Source organism: Podarcis muralis, chromosome 10 (genome assembly GCF_964188315.1).
Source record: "Podarcis muralis chromosome 10, rPodMur119.hap1.1, whole genome shotgun sequence".
Classification (NCBI taxonomy): domain Eukaryota; kingdom Metazoa; phylum Chordata; class Lepidosauria; order Squamata; family Lacertidae; genus Podarcis; species Podarcis muralis.
In genome coordinates this window covers 42,695,992-42,719,461 of record NC_135664.1, presented here as the reverse complement: position 1 = coordinate 42,719,461, position 23,470 = coordinate 42,695,992, and the positions used below count along the sequence as shown (strand labels likewise).

Below are 23,470 nucleotides of genomic sequence, written 5' to 3'. Positions count from 1 at the left end.
CAAGGAGACTTACATTTTTAAAAGTCTCAAGCAGTATAGCATGGAAAAGAAAAATGTAACAAAACCAGCATCATATAAAATTATATATAAAGAGCCAGTAATATCAAAGGCGTAGATGAGGAGTTAAAAAAAAAATGTCTTTAAGGTCTGCATTAAAGCTACAAGGGGGAGGGGCAAGAAGAGCTGTTGGAAGAGGAAGTCCACAAGTGTGGGGCTACCATTGAAAATGCCCTGTCCATGATCCCTGTAGGTCTTAGTGTGGAGCTAGTCCTAGACTTAGGGCCTAGACAGGTTCATATTGGTGTAGGCATTACTTCCAATAACCTGGTCCCAAATTGTCCAGACTTACCTCCTATGCTTTTATAGATCTACTTTTGGGTTGGGGAACTTTAAGTTTATTTCATGTACTTCAGATTGTTTATATTAATTTATTGAACTTTTAAAGTCCAGCTACTTTAGGTGTCCGTAGTACAGAAATAAAGCTAAAGATAATCTAATGAGCACCTACTCTGTTGAGTACGCTGTGTTACTCATTCTTCATTACCATCCCCATGTTTCTCTTGTGTCTCCACAGGCAACCAGGCAACCATTCAGAATGCATCTCCAGTGCCATGCAGACCTCAAGCAAGGCCTACAGCAGTAGAATATGGGAAGCCAATTGTGCCTCTGTGGGGTTGCCTTCCTCCTTTGTTTTCTCTTGTGTCTGGAGAGGTTACAAGAGTACATGACAGACTGCAGTTTAACAGATGCAGCTGTATGCAGCTGGAAATGGGGAAAAATGCATCTGTTGCTCACTGTCATGGAGGTTACAAAGGCACACAACAACTATTTTAGAATTATTTATTAATCAAACTATAATGAGAAATAAATGTATGTATGTAAAAGTGATGTTATGCCTATATTTTAGTGTATTTGACATTAATTACTACAGGTTTCCCCCCCCCCCCAAAAAAAAAGGTTTGTTCAATTTGTCTTTAAAAAAATGGCTTTCTTTGTACATTTTTAAAAATGTTTGGTTGGGTTTAGGCCACGAGTGCCAGCTCCTAGGGGCTGAACCCTTTTGGCCCCCCTCTATATTTTTGTGGTATGGACTGGGGGACCCCTATGCCTCAAAACCACAGAACAGAAGAGCAGAACTGAGTGTGCTGTGCCTCCAGTGACCAGCTGCTCCTCTTGCTCCTCCTGCCATGGAAGGGAAGGAGGGTCAAAGCAGCCTCCTGCGAGTAGCGCTGCCAAGAGGAGGCGGAGTATGAGCTGCCAGTCATTGAGCTGTGTGGCCACCACATTGGCTCCTCCCCTGGTCCTCCTGATGTCACACGCATGGCGTTGGGACGTTGGGATGTCATGTGCGCAACATTGTCCTCCCCAATCACCTTTAAAAGCTGGCGCCTCTGGTTTAGGCATTCCTTTTTGGTTAATAAGTGTTACTGAAATGTTGTTAAACATTGTAAAGCTTGATTCAAAGAAGCTCATTCTTTGACTAAGAATAAACTTCATAAGAAAACTTTCATAAGAGGAAATCCTCAAAAGAGGACTTTCAGCTCAAATTTGGAGGACATAGGGAATGAAAAGGTCACCTACTTCCATCAGTTTTGTGGGCATAGAGAGGGGGGTGGGAATGTACCACCACTGCCAGAATTTTGGCCAACAACTGGCAACCACCATTGCCTCCTCCCCCACCCACAAAGCTGCCAGGAAAAGGTCACATAATGACCTTGCTCTTACAGGACTTCTAGAGGGGTGTTAGCCATGAATGGCAGCTATCATTTTATTTTCCTTGGAAGCTCTCATCTGAGTGACCCTGTGTCATGTGGAGTTATTCTGGGATTTTTGGGAGAATAATGTGATGACTGTCAGGAGCAGCAGTCGTGAGTTTCACCCCCACTGACTCCATTCCCCCAAACCTCCCAGACATCCATTCAACTTTGCAGCTGTGAATTGGAGCACAAAATTGTGGAATCTTGGGTTAGCCCTAGTGTCCACTCTCAAAAGTGTCACTGTCATCTGTTAGGGTTTTAAAGACTACCGTTGAGAGAAATTGGCAAACCTTTTATACAGTTTTTAGACACCGAGAAAATGTTTCAGAATGCTTTCCTTTCAGCACTTTTTTCTGTAACATCCAAAAGCAGTGAAAATGCTGTGATGGAAATAAAAAACCTTTCGCATCTAATAGCTTCTGCATCCTTTTCAAGTAACAAGAGTTCTGTTTTTATATACACTGACAGGTTTTTGATACATGAAAAAACAACAGCTGCTATATATATAATATTGAAACAGATTTTAATAAAGAGCTCCTAATATGTTCTTGTTATATAGGTGAGCTTTCCATAGCTGCATTTAATTAAATCTGAAATTATCCGAGGTCTTCCTTTTTAGTGGGTGGGTAGCTGGGCAGAAAACATCAGTCCAAGCGGGGAGGGAGTCCAACACTAGACAGCTTATTTTGTCCCCGTTTGGTGATAACATCATAATAGGAAGCTGCTTTATCTCAAAGGAGAGGGAAGCCTGTCTGGAGATGCAAGGGGTTGAAGCTGACTGTACACATGAGAAGCACATGAGCTGCTACTGAGTTATGCCCTTCCCCACTCCCACAACAATATGCTTATATATATTTGAAACCATAATTCACCTCATTACAGACATTATGGATTATCATTTACCCTTAGACATTTAAAAATTCTTTTCTGTGATCTGAAAAGGAAAGCCAAAATATGTGATATGGAATTGATTACTGTTGTCCTGTATACGAGCTAAGAACATTAATAAGTGTATTTGACGGGACATTATATGTTCATTTTTGGAATGAAATAAATTAACTCAGTTATTCGTCTTGTTCTTTTAAAAAATAATGTATATATCTATCTTCTCGTGTTCCATCCACATGTACTCATTTGTTTATACCATTTTCATACAATTTACAGTTTTACCTTTTTCCTGTAACATTATGACTAACTAAGCTAAGGAAATTATTAAAACCATTTTCAAAGAGGAAGGAAGAAACCACCTTCTTTTAAAAGCAGTATTGATGCCTTCTGCAAAAATATATCTCTGCAAAATATTTATTCATAGCATGCATCAAAGTGTAACTCTTGTAGTTCTCTGAATCTCCATCTTCAAAAAATAACATCACACATTTCCTATAATACACTTTTCTCTTTTCTCCCCGTTACATCATTGAAAATCATTGAATTATGCCAGTTTAAATACTCTTCCTGATCCTAATCTTTTTGTGTATTCCACTTGCCCAGCCCCATTATTCCTGATGCTTACTTTAGAAAATTTCTGAGTCCTGACACTAAAAAAAACTAAAAAGCTGTTTCCCTGTTTCCATCCATTTCACTGTGTACCCTTTCTACCTGTATTTGAAGTGATGCAGATGGCAGCTGTGGGAAGGGCCTGAACAGGCTCTCTTATCATATTTATATTAAAACACAGTTCAGACTGTGAGAAGCATATTTTCCAACAGTCTGAAGCTTATCAATAGGGCAATTTCAGTGAGTTTCTAGAAAATACCCCAGTTTTCTCAACCAGTTGATTTATACCAACAGCCCAGGAGAATAGTTTATGGAAACCATAAGATAATTTCTCTTTTAAAAATTTATTTCCAACTTAAAATAAGTTTTCCTCAATTAATTGCTTTTCTTAAAGATGGTTAAGATTAATCTGAATGGCCAGAATCCTTGTCTTTATGGTTTTCTGCATGTGTTACTCTTTATAAATAAGGGCCCTGGAGACTAAAACTGGCAGCTTAAGTCCTCTTGACTCTGAGAATGTGTCATTTCTTCTCACAGAACTCATAAAAGGGGGGATATCCTGTTCTAGGCTATCCCCTTTGGTTGTGTGTGAGAGAGAAATTGGCAGACAGCTCAAGGATACATTGGTCATCCACACTTTTATTGCACTGTTTTACCCCAGACGTTCTCCAATTCTGTGGAAATCGTTAAAACAAGAAACCATTCATAAAAGTACAGTACTGTGAATCTACACTCTGCACTGCCAGATGTCAATAAAGAAGTTTAAAAGCTCAAATGGTCTGACCTAAGAATTTCATCCAGAGAACTATAGTGTTTTTATTATGCAGAAATTAGTCTGTGGAAAGGTCCTTTGATATCCCTTATTTCTTCTCCTACTCACACACATCCATACATAATAACAAAAACTGAACTTTTTTGTGGGGCGTTTTTATGTTTCAGATGAAACAAATAGGCAACGATGGCTACAGCCCCACCTCTGTAGCAGAGTGGCTAGATTCCCTGGAACTGGGTGATTACATCAAACCCTTTCTGATAAATGGCTATACGTCGATGGACCTTGTGAAAAAAATCTGGGATATTGAATTAATTAATGTAAGTCAATATATTTTTACCTTTAAAAAAACCACCAGTTTTAATCCTTTAAAAATGGTCAAATGAAAATAAATTGTTGTAAAAAAAGCGTAAAGCACCTACTAACTTGTTTGTTTGGTGTGATCAGTATTGATATCTGATGTTTAGACCTGCTTCTTCTGATATGCTCAAGATTCCTCTGTGGTGTAGTTCTTGTATGCAGCATATTGTTGGCCTCCGGCAAGCACATTACTGTAGAGAAATTTTGGAGCCTATTTATCTAAGAGTTTCTTCCTGCCAATTTAAAAAAGAAAAAGAAAACTATAATAATATTTTTTTATTTGTTCCCGGCCCATCTGACTGGGTTGCCCCAGCCTCTCTGAGCGGCTTCCAGCATATATAAAAACACAGTAAAACATTAAACCTTAAAAAGCTTCCCTATACAGGGCTGCCTTCAGATGTTTCCCAAATGTTATATAATTACTCATCTTCTTAACATCTGATAGGAGGGCATTCCATAGAGTGGGCACCACTACCGAGAAGGCCCTATGCCTGCTTCCCTGTAGCTTCGCTTCTCGCAGTGTAGGAACCGCCAGAAGGCCCTCAGTGCTGGATCTCAGGGTCCAGGCTGAACAATGGGGGTGGAAACACTTCTAAAGGGATACTGGGCCGAGGCTGTTTAGAGCTTTAAAAGTCAGCACCAACACTTTGAATTGTGCTTGGAAACTTACTGGGAGCCAATGTAGGTCTTTCAGGACCAGTGTTATATGGTCTCGGCAGCTGCTCCCAGTCACCAGTCCAGCTGCCGCAGTCTGGATTAGTTGTATTTTCCAGGTCACCTTCAAAGGTGGCCCCACATAGAACGCATTGCAGTAGTCCAAGTGGGAGATAACCAGCACATGTACCACTCTGGTAAAACAGTGCGCAGGCAGGTAGGGTCTCAGCTGTCATGCCAGATGGAGCTGGTAGACAGCCACTCTGGACACAGAATTAACCTGTGATTCCATGGACAGTTTTGAGTCCAAAATGACTCACAGGCTGTGCACCTGGTCCTTCAGGGGCAAAGTTATTGCATAATCTTAATCACAAACCAGATCTTCCACTGGTCTGAATAGTTGACTGTGCTGTCTTGAACAGTGTGTCGACTTATTTCCCCCCCCCCTTTCCCCCCTCATAAATTTCAGAATGTTCATAAAGTATTGTTCTTAACATGTGATCCTATCTTTCCCTTTATAGTTTTTTAAAATTATAAAATCACTAATTTCACAACCACACAGACACCATTTAAGTTCACAAATCTCAGTATTCATCTTGTGTAAAAATAACTGTTCCTACTCTCTGGGTTCTTTAATAAAGGTCATACTTTGCTTTGTGGTTCATATAAAATCTGTACAAAGTTTTGTTTGTGAAAATATTTTGTCTATAACATTCATTTCTGTATCCAACACTTTTCCTTTTCTGTTGGTCAGTAACTGTAGGGTCAAATGTCAGCCTGGGGTTTGAAAGGGAGTTTGGAAAGTAGTATCAGTGAGACTGAAGCAGAAATGTGCTATCATAACAAATGCCTTCCCTCAAGGCCAGCAGAAAAATTTCATAATGAGAAAATGTTTATTTGAACATCTTCACAGGCTAACATGCATTTTGTCTTGTTAGTGGTAAGGTAAAGGGACCCCTAACCGTTAGATCCAGTCGCAGACAACTCTGGGGTTGCAGCGCTCATCTTGTTTTATTGGCCGAGGGAGCCGGCGTGCAGCTTCCGTCTGCTAAGTTTATGTTCACTTGATTCCTCTCCCTTTACTGAAGTGCTGACTGTTGCATTTTGTGTCACAAGGTCCTGAGAGAGATGACACCTTTTCAAATCAAAGGACTAGGAAAAAGCTGTCACAGATCTGTTTTTGTTATCCCACCCCCCAAACTGCTCCCAACAACACAGTTTCTCCAACACTATGAGTAAAAGAAAGAAGCCTGAGAGAAAAACAAAAGCTTCAGTTGCTATTGTTCAAATCTACATTAATGTATTGTTTAGCAGTCCCTTTTCAATTGCTTCCTGTGTAAATTTATGCAGGGTAGCATTGAGAGTTATTTTTAGATTAATACATCTAAAACATTGATTCAAAATCAGCCGTTCACATTTAATCCAATGTAGCTGTCCATATAATTATTTGTGCAAGAAGCTGGGGTTGATCCAATTCATGGGATATTCTTCAAGAGAGTTGTGTGAGAATCATGCTAAGTGCTTTAAGGCACTGATTAGCAAAGGCCATGTTTGTGTGCATTGCAGGGTGCTTTTATCATGCTGTAGCACCCTTGCATTTTTGAAACCATTGCTTTCTGACCTTTGTTGTATTTTATCAAAACATGTATCTGTGGAAGTTTGGCCTGCGGTTGCCAGTCAGTTCAGAATTCTCCCAGCGTCTAAGCTCTGGGGTGGATATATTTTTATGGTTGTAAGTTGTTTTTAATTGTTTTTAATCTTGTAACCCACCCTGGGACCTTAGGGTGAAGGGTGGGAAATGAAGAATGAATGCCATGGGAAATTTAATAAATAGAATGGAAAACAATGGGACTAGCTGATGTAAGTGGGTGAGCATTATAAGGTTCCCCCCCCCCCTTTATTTGAAAATTTAGTTTTTCCCTAATATTACATATTTCTTTTTCTTCCTCTTCCTCTAGTTATTTTAGGCCTTTGAATCTTGTATGTTTAATCATCTGATATTCAGAACATGAGAATAATAATAATTTATAATAATAATTTATTATTTATACCCCGCCCATCTGGCTGGGCCTCCCCAGCCACTCTGGGCGGCTTCCATAAAAACCAAAAATACAATAAAATATCACATGTTAAAAACTTCCCTGAACAGGGCTGCCTTAAGATGTCTCTTGAATGTCAGGTAGTTATTTATCACTTTGACATCTGCTGGAAGGGCGTTCCACAGGGTGGGCGCCACTACCGAGAAGGCCCTCTGCCTGGTTCCCTGTAGCTTTGCTTCTCGCAATGAGGGAACCGCCAGAAGGCCCTCGGCGCTGGACCTCAGCGTCCGGGCAGAATGATGGGGGTGGAGACGCTCCTTCAGGTATACTGGACCGAGGCCGTTTAGGGCTTTAAAGGTCAGCACCAACACTTTGAATTGTGCTCGGAAACGTACTGGGAGCCAATGCAAGTCTTTCAAGACCGGTGTTATATGGTCTCGGCGGCCGCTCCCAGTCACCAGTCTAGCTGCCGCATTCTGGATTAGTTGTAGTTTCCGAGTCACCTTCAAAGGTAGCCCCACGTAGAGTGCATTGCAGTAGTCCAAGCGGGAGATAACCAGAGCATGTACCACTCTGGCGAGACAGTCCGCAGGCAGATAGGGTCTCAGCCTACGTACCAGATGGAGCTGGTAAACAGCTGCCCTGGACACGGATTTGACCTGTGCCTCCATGGACAGCTGTGAGTCCAAAATGACTCCCAGGCTGCGCACCTGGTCCTTCAGGGGCACAGTTACCCCATTCAGGACCAGGGAAACCTCCACACCTGCCCGCCTCCTGTCCCCCAAAAACAGTACTTCTGTCTTGTCAGGATTCAACCTCAATCTGTTAGCCGCCATCCATCCTCCAACCGCCTCCAGACACTCACACAGGACCTTCACCGCCTTCACTGGTTCTGATTTAAAAGAGAGGTAGAGCTGGGTATCATCCGCATACTGATGAACACCCAGCCCAAACCTCCTGATGATCTCTCCCAGCGGCTGCATGTAAATGTTGAAAAGCATGGGGGAGAGGACAGAACCCTGAGGCACCCCACAAGTGAGAGCCCAGGGGTCTGAACACTCATCCCCCACCACCACTTTCTGAACACGGCCCAGGAGGAAGGAGCGGAACCACTGTATAACAGTGCCCCCAGCTCCCAGCCCCTCAAGACGGTCCAGAAGGATGCTATGGTCGATGGTATCAAACGCCGCTGAGAGATCCAGCAGAACTAGGAAACAGCTCTCACCTTTGTCCCTAGCCCGCCGGAGATCATCAACCAGTGCGACCAAGGCAGTTTCAGTCCCATGATGAGGCCTGAATCCCGACTGGAAGGGATCCAAGTGGTCCGCTTCTTCCAGGCGTGCCTGGAGTTGTTCGGCAACCGCTCGCTCAATCACCTTGCCCAAGAATGGAAGATTTGAGACTGGGCGATAGTTGGCCATCGTGGCCGCATCTAAAGATGGTTTTTTAAGAAGCGGTTTAATAACCGCCTCTTTCAGCGGGTCTGGGAAAGCTCCCTCACGGAGGGAAGCATTCACCACCCCACGAAGCCCATCGCCCAGTCCTTCTCGGCTAGCTTTTATAAGCCAGGATGGGCAAGGATCAAGGAGACAAGTGGTTGGTTTCACTCGTCCAAGCAGCCTGTCCACATCCTCGGAGGTAACAGATTGGAATTGATCCCACTCAACTTGACTAGACAGAACTCTAGCACTCTCCCGCCCCGGCCCTGCTCCCACGGTGGAGTCTACTTCTTCCCGAATCTGAGCGATTTTATCTGCAAAAAACTTTGCAAAATCATTGCAGGAGAACATGTGGCCCGTACTGGGCCCCGATGTTGCAGGTGGTTCCGCTAAATTGTGAACCACCTGAAAAAGTCTCCTGCTGCTGTTTTCTGCAGATGCAATAGAGGCGGTGAAGAAATTCTTCTTCGCCGTCGCTATCGCCACTTGGTAGGCTCGACGTTGAGCTCTAACCTGTGTCCGGTCAGATTCGGAATGAGTTCTCCGCCACCGGCGCTCTAGCCGTCTCAACGATTGTTTCATTGCCCTCAGATCCGTGGAAAACCACGGGGCTGTCCGGGCTCCATGCAATCGGAGAGGGCGCTTCGGAGCCAAACAGTCAATAGCCCTGGTTAACTCCACATTCCAGCGGGCCACCAGGGAATCAGCTGAAAGGCCATCAACATGGGATAAAGCATCCCCTACCACTCTCTGGAAACCATTTGGATCCATTAAGTGGCGGGGGCGGACCATCCGAATTGGTCCCACCTCCCTGCAGAGGGGATGGGTCGCAGAGAAGTCCAGTTGCACCAGGAAGTGATCTGACCATGGCACTTCTTTCGTTTCGCTTTTACTTAGTGTCAGATCACCAACATCCATAGAGGTAAACACCAGGTCCAAGGCATGTCCACGGCTATGGGTTGGGCCAGACTTATTCAGGGACAGCCCCATGGAGGCCATGCTTTCCACGAAGTCCCGAGCGGCCCCTTGTAAGGTCGTGTCGGCATGGATGTTAAAGTCCCCTAGGACGACCAAACTAGGTGTCTCCAGGAGAACATCCGCCACGACCTGAAGCAGCTCGGGCAGGGAATCCTTGGTGCAGCGGGGAGGTCGGTACACCAAAAGGAATCCTGTACTGCCCCTATTGCCCAACTTCCAGAACATGCACTCAGAAAACTGGGTCTTCCCAACAGGACGCCTGGTGCAAACTAATGACTTCCTAAAAATCACTGCAACCCCCCCTCCCCGCCCACATGACCTGGGTTGCTGTGCGTAAGAGAAACCTGGTGGACAAGCAGTGGCAAGGACAGGCCCATCTGCTTCATCCAACCAGGTCTCTGTTATACATGCCAGGTCAAATCCTCCATCCATGATCGGCTGGCTGCATCAGACCAGCTGGCTGCATCAGACCAGCTGCATTTAGTCCAGCATCCTGTTCTCACAGTGGCCAACCAGATACCTGTGGGAAACCCACATGCAGGACATGAGCACAGCAGTACTCTGCCCACCTGTGATTCCCAGCAAATGGTTATCAGAGGCATAATACCCATGGCAGTGGAGGTGGAACATAGTCATTGGGGCTACTAGCCATTGATAGCCTTGTCCTCCATGAATTTGTCTAATCCTCTTTTTAAGCCATCCAGTTTGGTCATCACTGGCATATGTTCTGTGCAAAGAAGCACCTTCTTAATATCACTTGGCTTATCATATATGCCAGTCAGCATCATACTGTACAGTATATTTTATTTACTTCAAGTCTAGATTACTGCAGTGTATTCTATGTGGGGCTTCCCTTGCCCTTCATTCAAAAGCTACAGTTAGTGCAGAATGCTACAGCATAATTACTGACAGGAGTGAGGTCCTGCCAACATATAACAAATGCACTTAGTTGCTGATTGCTGCTGGGCTAAGTTCAGGGTATCAATATTAGTATACAAAGCTCTTCATAACTTGGGATGAGTTACCTGTGAGATCAGCTTCCCCCATATATGTCCACTCAACCACTTTGATCTATGGAAGCAGCAGTGTTACAGGTGTCACATAATACCCATTCTGCATTTGAAGGAAATGTTTATACCTCCACAGAAGGTATACTTTTTCCTTGCTCATCCATTTGAGAAATGAGGATAGGGAGAGGCCTGAACTCTCCATTTTTCTGTTGATCAATAACAGCAATACTGATTATTACTCCCCCCCCCCCCTTCAGTATCAGCCAGTGAGCAAGCAAAAGCGATTTTGGGGACCCATTTGCTCTGTCCATTACCCTGCTTTCAGTCCCCATGAGCAACTTGACTGGCAGCTGGAGTAGAGCAAGTTTCCTTCTCCATTTTTGCCTAGAGCAGAAGAGGGGAAAGAGTGCTAGAGCAGAGGAGAGGGGAAAGGAAATTACTAGATGGCTGGATGAGAAATGGATGCTTTCTGTGGCTCAAGTGCCAAACGAAGCTAAATACATATCAGCCCTCCAATGCTTCAAAACAGACAAAGGAGAAGGGGCGTGTTACCTGTTCGTACCTAGAGGAATTATGCTTGTGCACTGGATCCTTGACTTAGATTTTGGAACACAACGGAAGCTATGCTTAGGGTAGGAACAGACTTTTGCTTTCACCATGTGAAATTTGTTTAAAACTTTCAACAGCTATTCCTTCATACACCAAAGTAATAATTAAGCCAAAGTCACAGCAGCATGGTGTCAAACAGACTATATATTTTCTTCCCCCTTGCCCATTAATCCCTTTTAAAAACACTAAAGACTCTTCCAAGCCCTGAACTTTTGTTGCTCTTTTTATTTAAAAGTTTAATTTGTTTCATTCAGCTATTCTATTTTGGTGCTTTAGAGCCTTTTGAAACAACAGTATCATAACTTAAAGGAAGAACCACTGAATTGCTTACATTGCAGCCAGGGAGTGATGAACACTTGTCAGCAGGAGGGTGATATTTTCTATCTGTCTGCCATCCACGGATTTATAGGCCTTCTTTTTTCTTCCCTTTCATTCTCAGTTAATCTCCCTTCTGCTGTCCCCTTCAACTGTATTTATTTGCGAGAAAATTTGATATTGGTAGTTGCTGGAGAAGTGAGCACCACCTTGGTTGTAGTAGAGAGTATTCAACCGTGTGGGTGTGGGCACATACACTTATATGGGGATCATTTGCAACATTCTATAATGGACTTTAGAGCTTTAATTATATTATTTCCATTATCATGCATATAATAAGCAGAATCAAAATGCTACAATGCAACTGACTGTTGCAGATGATAGAGGGCAAGTTGATTGTTCAAACACATATGCAGAGCGCTTGAAATTACATTTCATTATGTTGCTAAGGAACTAAGTGTGCTATCTCTATTTTCTTGAAGAAGCTGAGCTTCAATTATATGGATTTTCTTTATAGTTTCTAGATTAGATAAATGGTGCATTATATGAAATTCATTTTGATAAAGCTGTTATAGACATATTTGAAAAGACAAATCCTAAATGTCTAGTTTTGCTTTCCCTCACCAGCTGATACAAACTGAATGACATATAGTAATTTCCCCTATCTTTCCCCTCATCTCCATAATGCTTTGTCAGTGCCTGTGTGTTCGTATTAATCTGCAGTAATCTAAAGAATTGATCACTGATTTCACAAAGATCGCATTTGTCCACGTTCTGTGTCTTTTTATACTGGGTGAAAAAGCACAAAGGTTTAGGATCAGAGTTTTCCTTCTAGATAGGCTGCCTTCCCAGGTTGATGAACCCCATCTGCAGTGAGTATACCATGAGTATAACATGCTTTAGTGTGTGCCATTCTGTATATGGAGTGGGGCATATTTTCAAAGGCCACTGCCGAGAGAAGAAACCCTATAAAAAGGGTAGAATGAACAATATCATTGACTGAATAGGTAATTCAAACAATGACAAGCTAATTTAACATATCCCCATGTGGACACAGCATACTGACAATTGGAGGTTAAAAAAGGAAAATGGAGGTAGTAGAATGGAATGGAGAGTCTGAAATCCTTAAATGTTGCAGTGTAGAGTTCTTCTTTTCAGGATTCCAGACACTACATTCCATTCCACCAGTACCCTAGTTTTCCTTTTTTTTAGTGTCTCACTTGTATTTTTTTATCCTAAATGGCACCATAGACATTCAAGAGATAGGCACCAGCAGACTTAGGAAAACCTGAAATTGACAAAAACATCCACAACAACCCTAAACAGCCCAATGAGGACTGAGCATGCTCTGTAGCCATGGGATCTGGACTAGCCATTTTGGGAAATGGAAAATCGGGTGGGCATGGGGTATTGAATGGTGTGTTGTGGAGGAGGGCACGGCTGACTTAACTGGAACAGTGAACAGGAGCAGCTCCACACTGCAATATTTTTTATATTTTTTGCAGTTACCATTTGTTTCTTCTGCTATTGTTTCCTGCCCACATTTGCAGCATGGAACTTTCCATTCATCAATCCTTGCATATTATTAGTTGACGTGTATTGAGTAGGTATTATTTTGGGTTATTATTGCTATTGTCTCCCAGATGTATTGTGTAAAACTAATCATGTTTGCTGTTGCAAGAATGTGTCAAATTAATGAAATGTGGAAATTTAATACATTTTTGGACTAGCATCTTCGACCATGCTTAACTCTTGAGCTTTCAATAGACATTATTATCTTGTGGTTTGTGATTGTCCATTTGTTACATTTTCCTTTATTCCTAGTTCTTTCTAAAACAGACTGCACTGTTTCTAACTGAAGGCGGGAGTTCAATGTAAGCTGTGGTAGTTTTTCCAAATCTTCTGCACTGTCATTTCCTCCCACTTCATCTTAGGTTTCAGCAGGACTCAGAGTCAAAGGAAAGTGGGTGGGGAAAGTTTCTTCAGTAAAAAATGAATGCTGTTCACTATATCTTAAGGCTAGAAAAAAGTTGAAGGGAAGCAAAGCGTGTACCTTGCAGAAAAGCTTTGCTGGTGCACTCTCAAAAATAAAAATCAGTCATTTATTTTTTGAGCCTTGCTTCAGCAGCTAAGCTGCTGAGACATGATGATCTGTGAAAGATTCTGATGGATGCCAATATTTCTGCCAAGCTGCAATCTTGTGCACCCTGATTTGGAAATAAGCTTGTCTGGAGGCTTACTTCCAAGTTAACCTTCATAAGAACAAGGAACTTTGGGACAAACTGCATTAGTGGGAGCTCATCCACACTTTGCTTTGTCGCATAATTTTGTTCCATTTGTTCCGTGACTTTTTTGGTTTCTATTTTATTCGTTTACCACTGAATGAGAACAAACGTCAATTTGCAGAAAGCCCAGTTGACATTTGTTCCAATTCAGCACTAAACAGCAGGTTTTCCCAGGGAAAGCAGCAGGAGAAAAGGAAAACCTCTCGGACCCGTGCCTAGAAGTCATAGACCAAATACAAGTGTGGGTGAGCCCTTAGCATAGGAGCCAACTCCTAGGGGCCGTGCGGGCTTTGGCATCACAATCAAATATTTGATGGGCCAGGCACCCGCAAAGTTGATGGGCATTACCATTCAAATAGTGTGCATGCACCATGTCCTGTGATCAATTATGCAGGGAGGGGTTTACCTGGGCCCCCACAATATTTCATTCAGGTTGGCACCCCTGGCCCTTAGCTGGTTCCTCCTAAGCTGCAAATACCGTGTGAGTCTTTTAAAAGAGGCCCCATGGATACAGAGTACACATCTTCCACGGGGCCTCTTTTAAAAGACTCGCCCTGTATAAGGAAATAATCAACAGTGAAATATGCTTATTTCAAGTGACCCAGTCTCAGGGCATGGAAAAGAAGGCAAATGGAAGAGAATGAAATTATACAGAACTAAATTAGCACAGATAATTGCAGTGACTCAGACAATTATGAGGTATCAGGTGTAAAAACAATATATAATCAGTGATTTGTAAAGCAGGATCCTTCAAGCAACTGAAAGAACTGGCTCAGTCATTCAAGCATGGATCTTTTAGGTTTACTCAGTGCTGAATGCACCTTTAAAAAAAAATCAAGCTCAAAACAGGAGACAATGGATCATAGGGACCCATGTAACCAGGCAAATTGTAATTTGCAGTTCTGTACTACCTGTGAAATACATTACCATGGGATGATGTTAAAAAGCAAGGAGTGGTTTAAGATGAAGAGTTAAAGTCATGAAAATCCAGCATAAACTCGTAGCCATGGTCAGGGGATGCAAGCCATCCTCAATGTATCTAAAGCTCTTGTACCGGAGGAAATGAATCTCTATTAATCTCTTTATCCATAAATTGTCCTTTGGTCTCACACTTCATCTGAAGCATCTGACTACTTGAACAGATGGACCATGCAAACATTTGGCATGGCTCCTTTTTCTGCTTTAAGTGTGTGTGCTAAATCTTCCTATTCTTTTTTCTTGAAGAAGATGCAGGTATTTTTTTTATAACTGTGCAACCTACTTTCACGTGGATATTCCACCCCCTCTGTTTTTTTAAGCAAGTAATTTCCCCCTCTCCTTCCTGAACACCATTACATTCTGAAAAATTGCACTTGGTTGCTGAACCTGCTGATTGGCAGCAATTGTAAGCTGTGACAATCAAAGTTGAGTATTTTGGGTGCCTATTGTGTTCCACTTGAAGAATGCTGCCCTTATTCTATCATGCTGTGGCTATGGCAATAGAAATTATGCACCTATTAAGTGAGGTATGTTTCTTGTTACACAAACTGTCCCAATTATCCCAAACAGATAATACTTTCCTGGAAATGTCCTGATGGAATGTTCCATTGTTCGACAACAAATTGACCTGACATACTGCCTAATGCATTATCATAAATCTTGCTATTTAGAGAGCAAGCTCCCTTCAAGGGTTCAGCATGGGGTGTTCCTATGGGGGAAATACAGAATCAGACTCAGGGAGAATGTAGAGTTTCTACTGCCTCTACATAAGCTAAAAAAAAGCCTCCCTTTACAGCCTACAATCCATCATACAATAAACTGATAAAATAAATAGTCTCTAAATGGTTTGTTGCCCTAGGCAACCACTGCCTACAGTATATTTGAGCAGCTCTGAATAAAGTATCTGCGCTTTATCTTTTTAACCCTTTACCGTTAAAGAACAATGGGGGGATATAATGTGAAGATTTTCTTCCAGACCTAAATAACAAACATTTTCGCATAATTTTAGTTCACCTTTCATGTTCTTGTTGATTGACATAACCTGAAATGAGATATATTTCATACATTTAGACTCTGACTTTCTTCCTATATACATAAGAATGCAAAATGTCACAATGCTCTAAGTTTGCATGACCACCAATAGGTGGCCTTGCCAATTGCAGTGTGAGGATTGCCAGCCCAGCCCAAGCAAGCTGCTTAAAGGATGTGGGGAGGTGCACAGTAGCATGAAGGTGGAAGGAACTGTGGGAAGATAGTAAAAGGTAAAGGTACCCCTGCCCGTACCCCTGCCAGTCTTGACAGACTCTAGGGTTGTGCGCCCATCTCACTCAAGAAGCCGGGGGCCAGCGCTGTCCGGAGACACTTCCGGGTCACGTGGCCAGCGTGACATCGCTGCTCTGGCGAGCCAGAGCTGCACACGGGAACGCTGTTTACCTTCCCGCTAGTAAGCGGTCCCTATTTATCTACTTGCACCCGGGAGTGCTTTCGAACTGCTAGGTTGGCAGGCGCTGGGACCGAACAACGGGAGCGCACCCCGCCGTGGGGATTCAAACCGCCGACCTTTCAATCGGCAAGCCCTAGTCGCTGAGGCTTTTACCCACAGCGCCACCCGCGTCCCTGTGGGAAGATAGTAAGGGGGTGGGAAAAGCCACAGTAGGTGGGTGAGGTAGAGAACCGGCAAAGGAGACAGGGGGTTAGCAAGGAAGTCAAGCAGAATAAGCAGGGTCAGAGTGTTTAGTTAAGAAAAAAACAAATAAATTGGCAGACACTAAAAGCCTGCAGTTGCAATGTTGCAGCCGAGCCCTATACTGCAAATAACACAATCTGACAATTCAGATTTGAATACACCGATATACCTGTATAACTACACCTTTTTTTAACAATATTTTCCCACCCCTCTCTCCTCCCCCTACTTCCCACCACTATCTGCCTTATCACTTAAATATTCACTCCAGATTTCTTCATATTTATCCATTCTTATTTTGCGTCAACATGCAATTCGTTCATATGTACCTAATCTGTGCATATTATCAATCCATGTGCTCAATGGAATCTTTTTGCGGCTCTTCCAATTCATCAAAACAAGTTTTGTTGCTTCTAATATAGCATGGTACATCCATTATTATTATTTTTTGACCCCTTGAAATCTCCCACGTTTCCAGAATATAATTTAGAATTCAATTCAATTCTCCTAAATAACAATTTCTTTTTATTACTGGAACAATGAAAGCAGGCAGGCGGTGGCACAGGTGGGAAAGCAGCTGGCCCAGGCAGGCTTTCCTATGCTGCTCATGTTGCCACTGCCACCTACCTGCCTGCCTGCCTGATTGCACACACACACACAACAGGCCAAGGGAAAGCTGGGGTCTGAATGAGTGGGTGGCCCAGATGCGTGGGCAGAAAGTCAGGTGAATGATCCAGGCCGGCCGGCAAGCCTTCACATGCTTCCCTTTGCTGCTGCCACCCACACATTCCCCCAAATTTCCCCATCTTCATCCCCCCTCAAATTCACCCCAGTCTCAAGATCCTGCTGCCATTGCTGGAGGAAAGCAGAATGAAGAGGTTCTTCTCGTCACCCTCCACTATGGCCACTTCCTTCTGTTGGCAGCATAGAGTGAAGGAAAGGGAAGGTAGACTCACTCCTTTTTATTACACTGATATAGGAAGCAGTACTATTAGGGCTGAGTTGAATAAAACGTAAAAGGTATCCAATAATTTCTGAACAATCCCTCAGTGGACATGCCATCAATAACTCACTGACCTATTATGCCATTCTCCTTGACCCCTATACTATCAGAGCCTGCTTCTCTATTTTATTGCTTTATTTATAAGATTTCATACCCACCATTCACCATAAGGTCCCAGGGTCACAGCAATATGATACAGAATTATACAAATGGATGGAAAAGTTACAAGGATTAAAAGAAATAAAACTGTTCCAGCCCCAACAGAGCAGTATAATTTCAGCAAAAGAGATGGATCCCACAAAGCAAAATACAGTCAAGGGCCTTGGTAAAGAGGTGCTTCTTCAGCATCTTCCCAAAACTGTACAACAAAGCTTCTAGATGCTCGTCTGTAGGGAGGGAGTGGCACAATTCAGGAGAAGCCTCAGAAAAAACCCTGTCCTGGGCTGCCATTCGCCACATTGCTGAGGGTGGTGGAACTACCAAAAGATTCTTCTCTGCCAATCCTAACACCCCATGGTCAGCAGTGAAGAAGGCGGTCTTTCAGATATTTGAAAGATACTTCTTTTCTCTTGCAGTTCCCTGTCTCATGGTGCAAACACAGCAAAACTATAACACTCTGCTCTGTTGACAATCCAGAAAGCCTCCCCACCTTACATGCAGCCTGTCTATCAGGAAATTCACATTTTTTTATTATAAATAGCTACATGTTGGCTGTCTTTTAGGTCAAAGCCTGGAAAGGAGGGGTTCCACTTCAACACAAATTCTTAGATTGGCAGAACTCTTTAACTTTGGGAGACAAAGTGTAATGCACAAAAACCATCCTCTTTTTAGTTCCCTATTCTATTTTTCTTTACTGCTTCCCAGTCCTTGAAGAAGGCAGAGTACTGACGCTTCGGCAAACCTGTGTTGAAATCCTCTTAGAAGTTGGTTTATGTACTCTATTTGTTCTAGTTGGGGCCATTGTATGTACACCCACCTCTGTGTATGTATTAATATTTATATACTACTGAAATATATTTAGCTGATTTGGGCTGTAGTGCAAGAGTACCTAAACGGGTCTGAAGTAAGAGTTGATCCCCTCCCCCTTTCATCAGAATCATTTTTGTCAACCTAATTGGAATCAGACTGGTGGATGAGAGATGAGTCACATTTCTCTTCTCTCTTTGTCAGAAATACAGAATCAGACTTAAGAGCCTTGCACAGTAAGTGGAAAAAGTTACACCTCTGCTTCTATGTATTCCCATTTTTGATAGGTAAGCTTGGCAACTTCAGCCACGTCTATGACGGTTCCTCAGTTTGAAAGTTCCTGCTTTGGTGGGGGAAGTTTTCATTATTATTTACAGCCAGTTGCTGTAATTTATTCTCATTAATTCTAGTTAATATATCTCATTCTCCAGTAGTCTTAAATAATGTATGTTTATTCCCTTCAGTTTTCTCAGAGTTGAGGAGGTCTCCCCCCCTGGCAATAAGATAGATAAGCTATGCCTTTATTCAGTTCTTTGATCTCCCCCACTCCCTTTAGCCCCTAGGTTTTTCATGTATTAAGCTTTATATAAATTACATAAAATACAGCATTTTTCTGAAGCAAAATCTGAATTAAAATATTCCTAAAAGTTTCACAAGGGAGGAATTGTGCCTTGCAACAAAAATGACTGAGTAAGAAATCTGTGTTGCGTGCTGAGGTCCCCCAAAACACCCATACCCCAAATAACTCACACATTACACATGATTTTTGTTTAAGGTTTTTGGCATAATTTTGGCCACAACTTTATTATCATACAAATTGTGAGTGGTTGCTTAGGCATTGGTTATGACTAGCTATCCCCCCCGCCTTGGGGGATAGCACTGACTCCCGGATTCCAGCGTGAGTCAGTGTGGAGGAACAAGATCAGGGCAACTGGGGCTGCGAAACAGGCCCTTCAGTTCCTCCCCGCATGCTCCTTGGGGTCTTACGCGGCCCGCACCCGATTCCAGGGGTTTGGACAAGGGGATGGTAAGCCCCAGAATTCCTTTAACGGAATTCCCATGCAGCAGCAGCATTGGAGGGGCAGGCCCAGCCTATCCATACCCCTCCACCAACCAATTTAACCAATGCCTAACCGCCAACCTTACAAGTTGTGACGATTTGCTACGTAGTAGGCAAAACCCAATTGGCACGCACTAATCAGCCAAAAGGAAAATTCCTACCAGGCCCCCGCACCAATGCGGACGACCCCATGACAGGCAATAGCAAGGTCAAAGCGAAAGCCCAATCAAGGGAGGGCGGGCGGGTGATCCGGTGTCCACAGCAAAAGAGAAAGGAATTTCTGTGGACTTAGCTTAAATAACCTCTGGCCACACCCCTAAATTAGCAACATCAAATTTACCCCAGTAACACCAGCCACCAATCTGAGCCAAGTCTCCTGGCTCAACCTGGCTGGCAACTGTGGGTGTTTTGTCTGGCCCCATCCGCAACACGTGCTCTCTTTTAGTGAGAACACGCTTTGCCTGAAAGATCTCAGAAACTGTCATTGATGTCTTTTTTGCAAAACCACACCAACACAAATCCACATTACTTGAAATAAAAACATGTTAAGTTATGGCTTCACGACTTTGCACTCTACCTGGGAGTAAGCCTCATTTAACACAGGGCTGGGGTAGACAGGGCCCAGTGACCTAATGGGGGTGCAAACTGCTGTTTCTCTGGATATCAGGTTGATCATTTGATGGGCGGAAAGCAACAGATAACTCTGCCTCCTCAGCTAATCAGTACAGATCAGCTAAGGGGAGAGGTGTGTGCATGGCCCTATCTGTACCATACATTTAAAGAGGTATGATACCACATTAAAAAATAATAGCCTTCCCCTAAGAATCCTGGGAACTGTGGTTTGTTAAGGGTGCTGAGAGTTGTTAGGAGACTCCTATTCCCTTCACAGAGCTACAGTTCCCAGAGTTCCCTTTGAAGAGGGATTGATTGTTAAACCACTTTGAGAAATGTGAGTCTCCGAATCCTTAATGAACTCCAGTTTCCAAAATTCTTTGGGGGAAGCCATGGTTGTTTAAAGTGGTTATCATTGTGCTTTAAATATATACTGAAGATGAGGCAAGTATCAACCTTTGTTTGAGAGTGTTGTAGCCACACCCACTTTTGCCTCACCTAATACTTCCATGTGGCCCCTGGAGGGTTGGCCAAAGGTGAACATGGCCCTCAGGCAAAAAAAAAAGGCTTAGCCATATCTGCATTATATTCAGAAGGATTAGGCACAGCAGATATATTGAATTAGCAACCTCTTCCCCACTGAATATTAAATGCTCACTATGGAAGTCTGGGACCAATGGCTTGCTCACAATAATAACTGAAAGATAGTAGTCCACAGTGTCATTTGTGCCAGAGATTGGCTAAGCACTGGGACACTGAGCAATCAACAGAAATAATTTTAGTAGCTAGATCACTCTAGAAACAAACTATAGTCTTGTCAGTGTTCCAGTGTGTTAGGTTACTGCTCTAGTAGGCATTATTTGACACCAATCTATGCAGTTAGCTTAACCTTCTCTACCAGCTGGAGTGCTGTTAAAAGAGCAAATAACAGCCTTCAGAAGTGCCCCAGACATCATTCCAAAACACTGAATTAGAAGGGAAACTATTACTTGGGAATCTAGTATGGTCATTTTCACCAACCTTGTGCTTCCCAGATGTTGTTAAACTGCATCTCCCATCATCCATGGCCATTGGCCCGTTGGCTAAGGCCAATGGAAGTTGTAGTCCAAAACAGTTGGAGAGCACCAGGCTGCAGTCCAAACTCCTATATAAATCCATTATGTCCAAAGCATGGCCTGTCTGTGCTAAATGTTTGAATTCAGTTTAATAAAATGCATTGGAAACAGTGATGGGTTGAAAGAAATGACACAGAGCAGCTAAACAGATGGAGGATATGTGTTCTGTGCATATACAACTGTTAATGTACAATTCCCAACACAGATATTTGCACTCAAGCATATAAAAGAGAATAGATGACAGCTTCCAGCTGATTCAACAATATTAAAGTAATGTTTAGTTTGGAAGACAACTTGCTTTTTCATTATGATAGTTCTTGTTTTGAAGTAAATTTTATCCTCAACCCTTTCAAAAATAAAATAAGTTACCTTCTACCTATAGGTGGTGGGTTGTTTCCAGTACTGGCATTGCAGTACACTAATGGAAAGCACCTATACTCTGGCAAAGTGAGGCGCACAGTGTTTTCTGGTTCCCCATACTACTGCAGCCCTTTGCACCATCTTCCACACTATTCCAGAAAGTCCCCTGGTCTTCCAGGCAGGAACTGCTTTCTAGGGTGTTAGGGGTTTACACAGAACCTGCATAGCTCATAGCAGGGGGCCTGAACAGAGCGCACACAGTCCTCCTTGAGGCAAGGAAGGGGAATATGTTGTTGCCAAGGGGGGTGGAAGGGCACACAAGGAGAGCAGCCACAGAAATACACTGAGTGCAGCAGCCTCCAGTGACTTGTTCTATAGAGTACCTGTGGGTCCTAGTAGCAGGCCCCCTCAAAAGTCCAAGGAACCTGAGTGATTAGGAAGTGGCAGAGCCAGTGCCCCAGCAACATCAAACTCCTTTCCCCACTACTGAGTCAGGTAAAGACAGACAGCCCCCATCTACCATTCCCTCGCATTAAACAACAACAACAAAATGGCCATGTCAGAGCCTTTACTGATCATCATCCCAGATGAAATAGATCTTGAAAGGGAAAGACAGGTGTATGGAGTTGCCAACCAGTCACCTCAGCTGAGCTCCTGTTCCTGGGCTAGGCAGAAGGTACATAGATTTACATTTCCGGGTTGATCTCTGAGCAATTTGCAGTATGCCTGCAAAAGTTTCTGACTCTCGGTTGTTTTATAACAGCCACAAAAAATGGCTCCCCATGCTGTTGAAATGGAGAAAAGCTTGGGAGTCAAGTTTACTAGAATCTATTTGGTATTAAACCATAAGCATTGTCCCTTAGGTAATTAGAGCTGTGATATCAGCTTGAGGTGGACTGGTGTTGAAATCTTTATCTTAGAAGACAAATCTTGACAAAGGATTTCTTGTCTTAGCTAAATTAACCCATTGTTACGTTTGGTTCTGAAATGAGTTTCCATTAGATTGCATTGGGAAATGATTTGAACAGCCAGTGTCTCTTTGGGGGGGAGGCAAGAACTTGCCTTTTCATTTATAGCTAAACCCATTTATCTAAACCATGTATGTTTACCTTCCTAAATGTAACTGCTTTTCTGCTTTGTGGTGCTCCTTGTTTTCTCTTTTTCTATGATTGAGGCATAATATAATCTGGATTATACAGTATTATCTAATCTATTAAGAATGCCTTAGTGTAATTGTGTAGAACAGATTACTAATTCTTCAGGCTTCACCCAGGTACAGTAGAGCACAGTGATAAGTATTACTATCTAAAACCAACTTTATTTTGTAATCAGTGTTTACAAATTGGCATAAAATCAGTGCAGTAAAGGAACATTCCACTAGGTGGATCTGGTGTTCTTCTAACGAAGTATCAAACATTCTAGCGTCATGTAACTGGCATTTTATTTTGCCATTGTGTTTATATGTATAAACAGGGTACATATCATAACCTCAATCTAACTATTTGCTAAATTGCTTAACTCGTAAGATGTAATTGACAAGTTAAAGTGGGTATTTAATTCACTGGCTAATAACTTTATTTCTTTAACCTTCACCTGAAATCTTGAGGGTTTCTTGAGGGAGCTGCATGTAGAAATTGCATCAGTGGATGTTACTATTTTAATTAATAGAAGCAAAGTTTTGAATAACAAGTACAAAATTCTATAAGAGTTAAGAACATTCATTTTCTTTTAACCATTGTATAGTTTTTTTGTTGCACAAAATTGCACTTTAACCTTTAAAACCAGCTTGTTCAGTGCTAAATACTTTTTTTATTTTGACTCTAGTGCAAATTTAAATCCTGTTGAAATTTACTGAAATGCAGCGATTACTCTTTTCAAAAGGAGAATGAACTCTAGTTGTGGTTGTTTCCCCAAGTATTCTGCACAATAAAACTATCAATTTGGACAAAAACAAGAAAAGAAAATGTTAAGCAGATT

At 42.6% G+C, this 23,470-nt stretch overlaps 1 protein-coding gene across 15 annotated transcripts in view; it reads left to right on the top strand.

Annotated features, from left to right (window-relative positions):
* Positions 1 to 23,470, top strand: part of ANKS1B (ankyrin repeat and sterile alpha motif domain containing 1B) — a 330,160-nt gene that overhangs the window by 188,621 nt on the left and 118,069 nt on the right. For all 15 annotated transcript variants that reach the window (XM_077934851.1, XM_077934853.1, XM_077934844.1 and 12 more), the window contains one exon: positions 4,194 to 4,346. In XM_077934851.1, the coding sequence (XP_077790977.1) occupies positions 4,194 to 4,346 (153 nt within the window). The remainder of the gene's footprint in view (positions 1 to 4,193; positions 4,347 to 23,470) is intronic.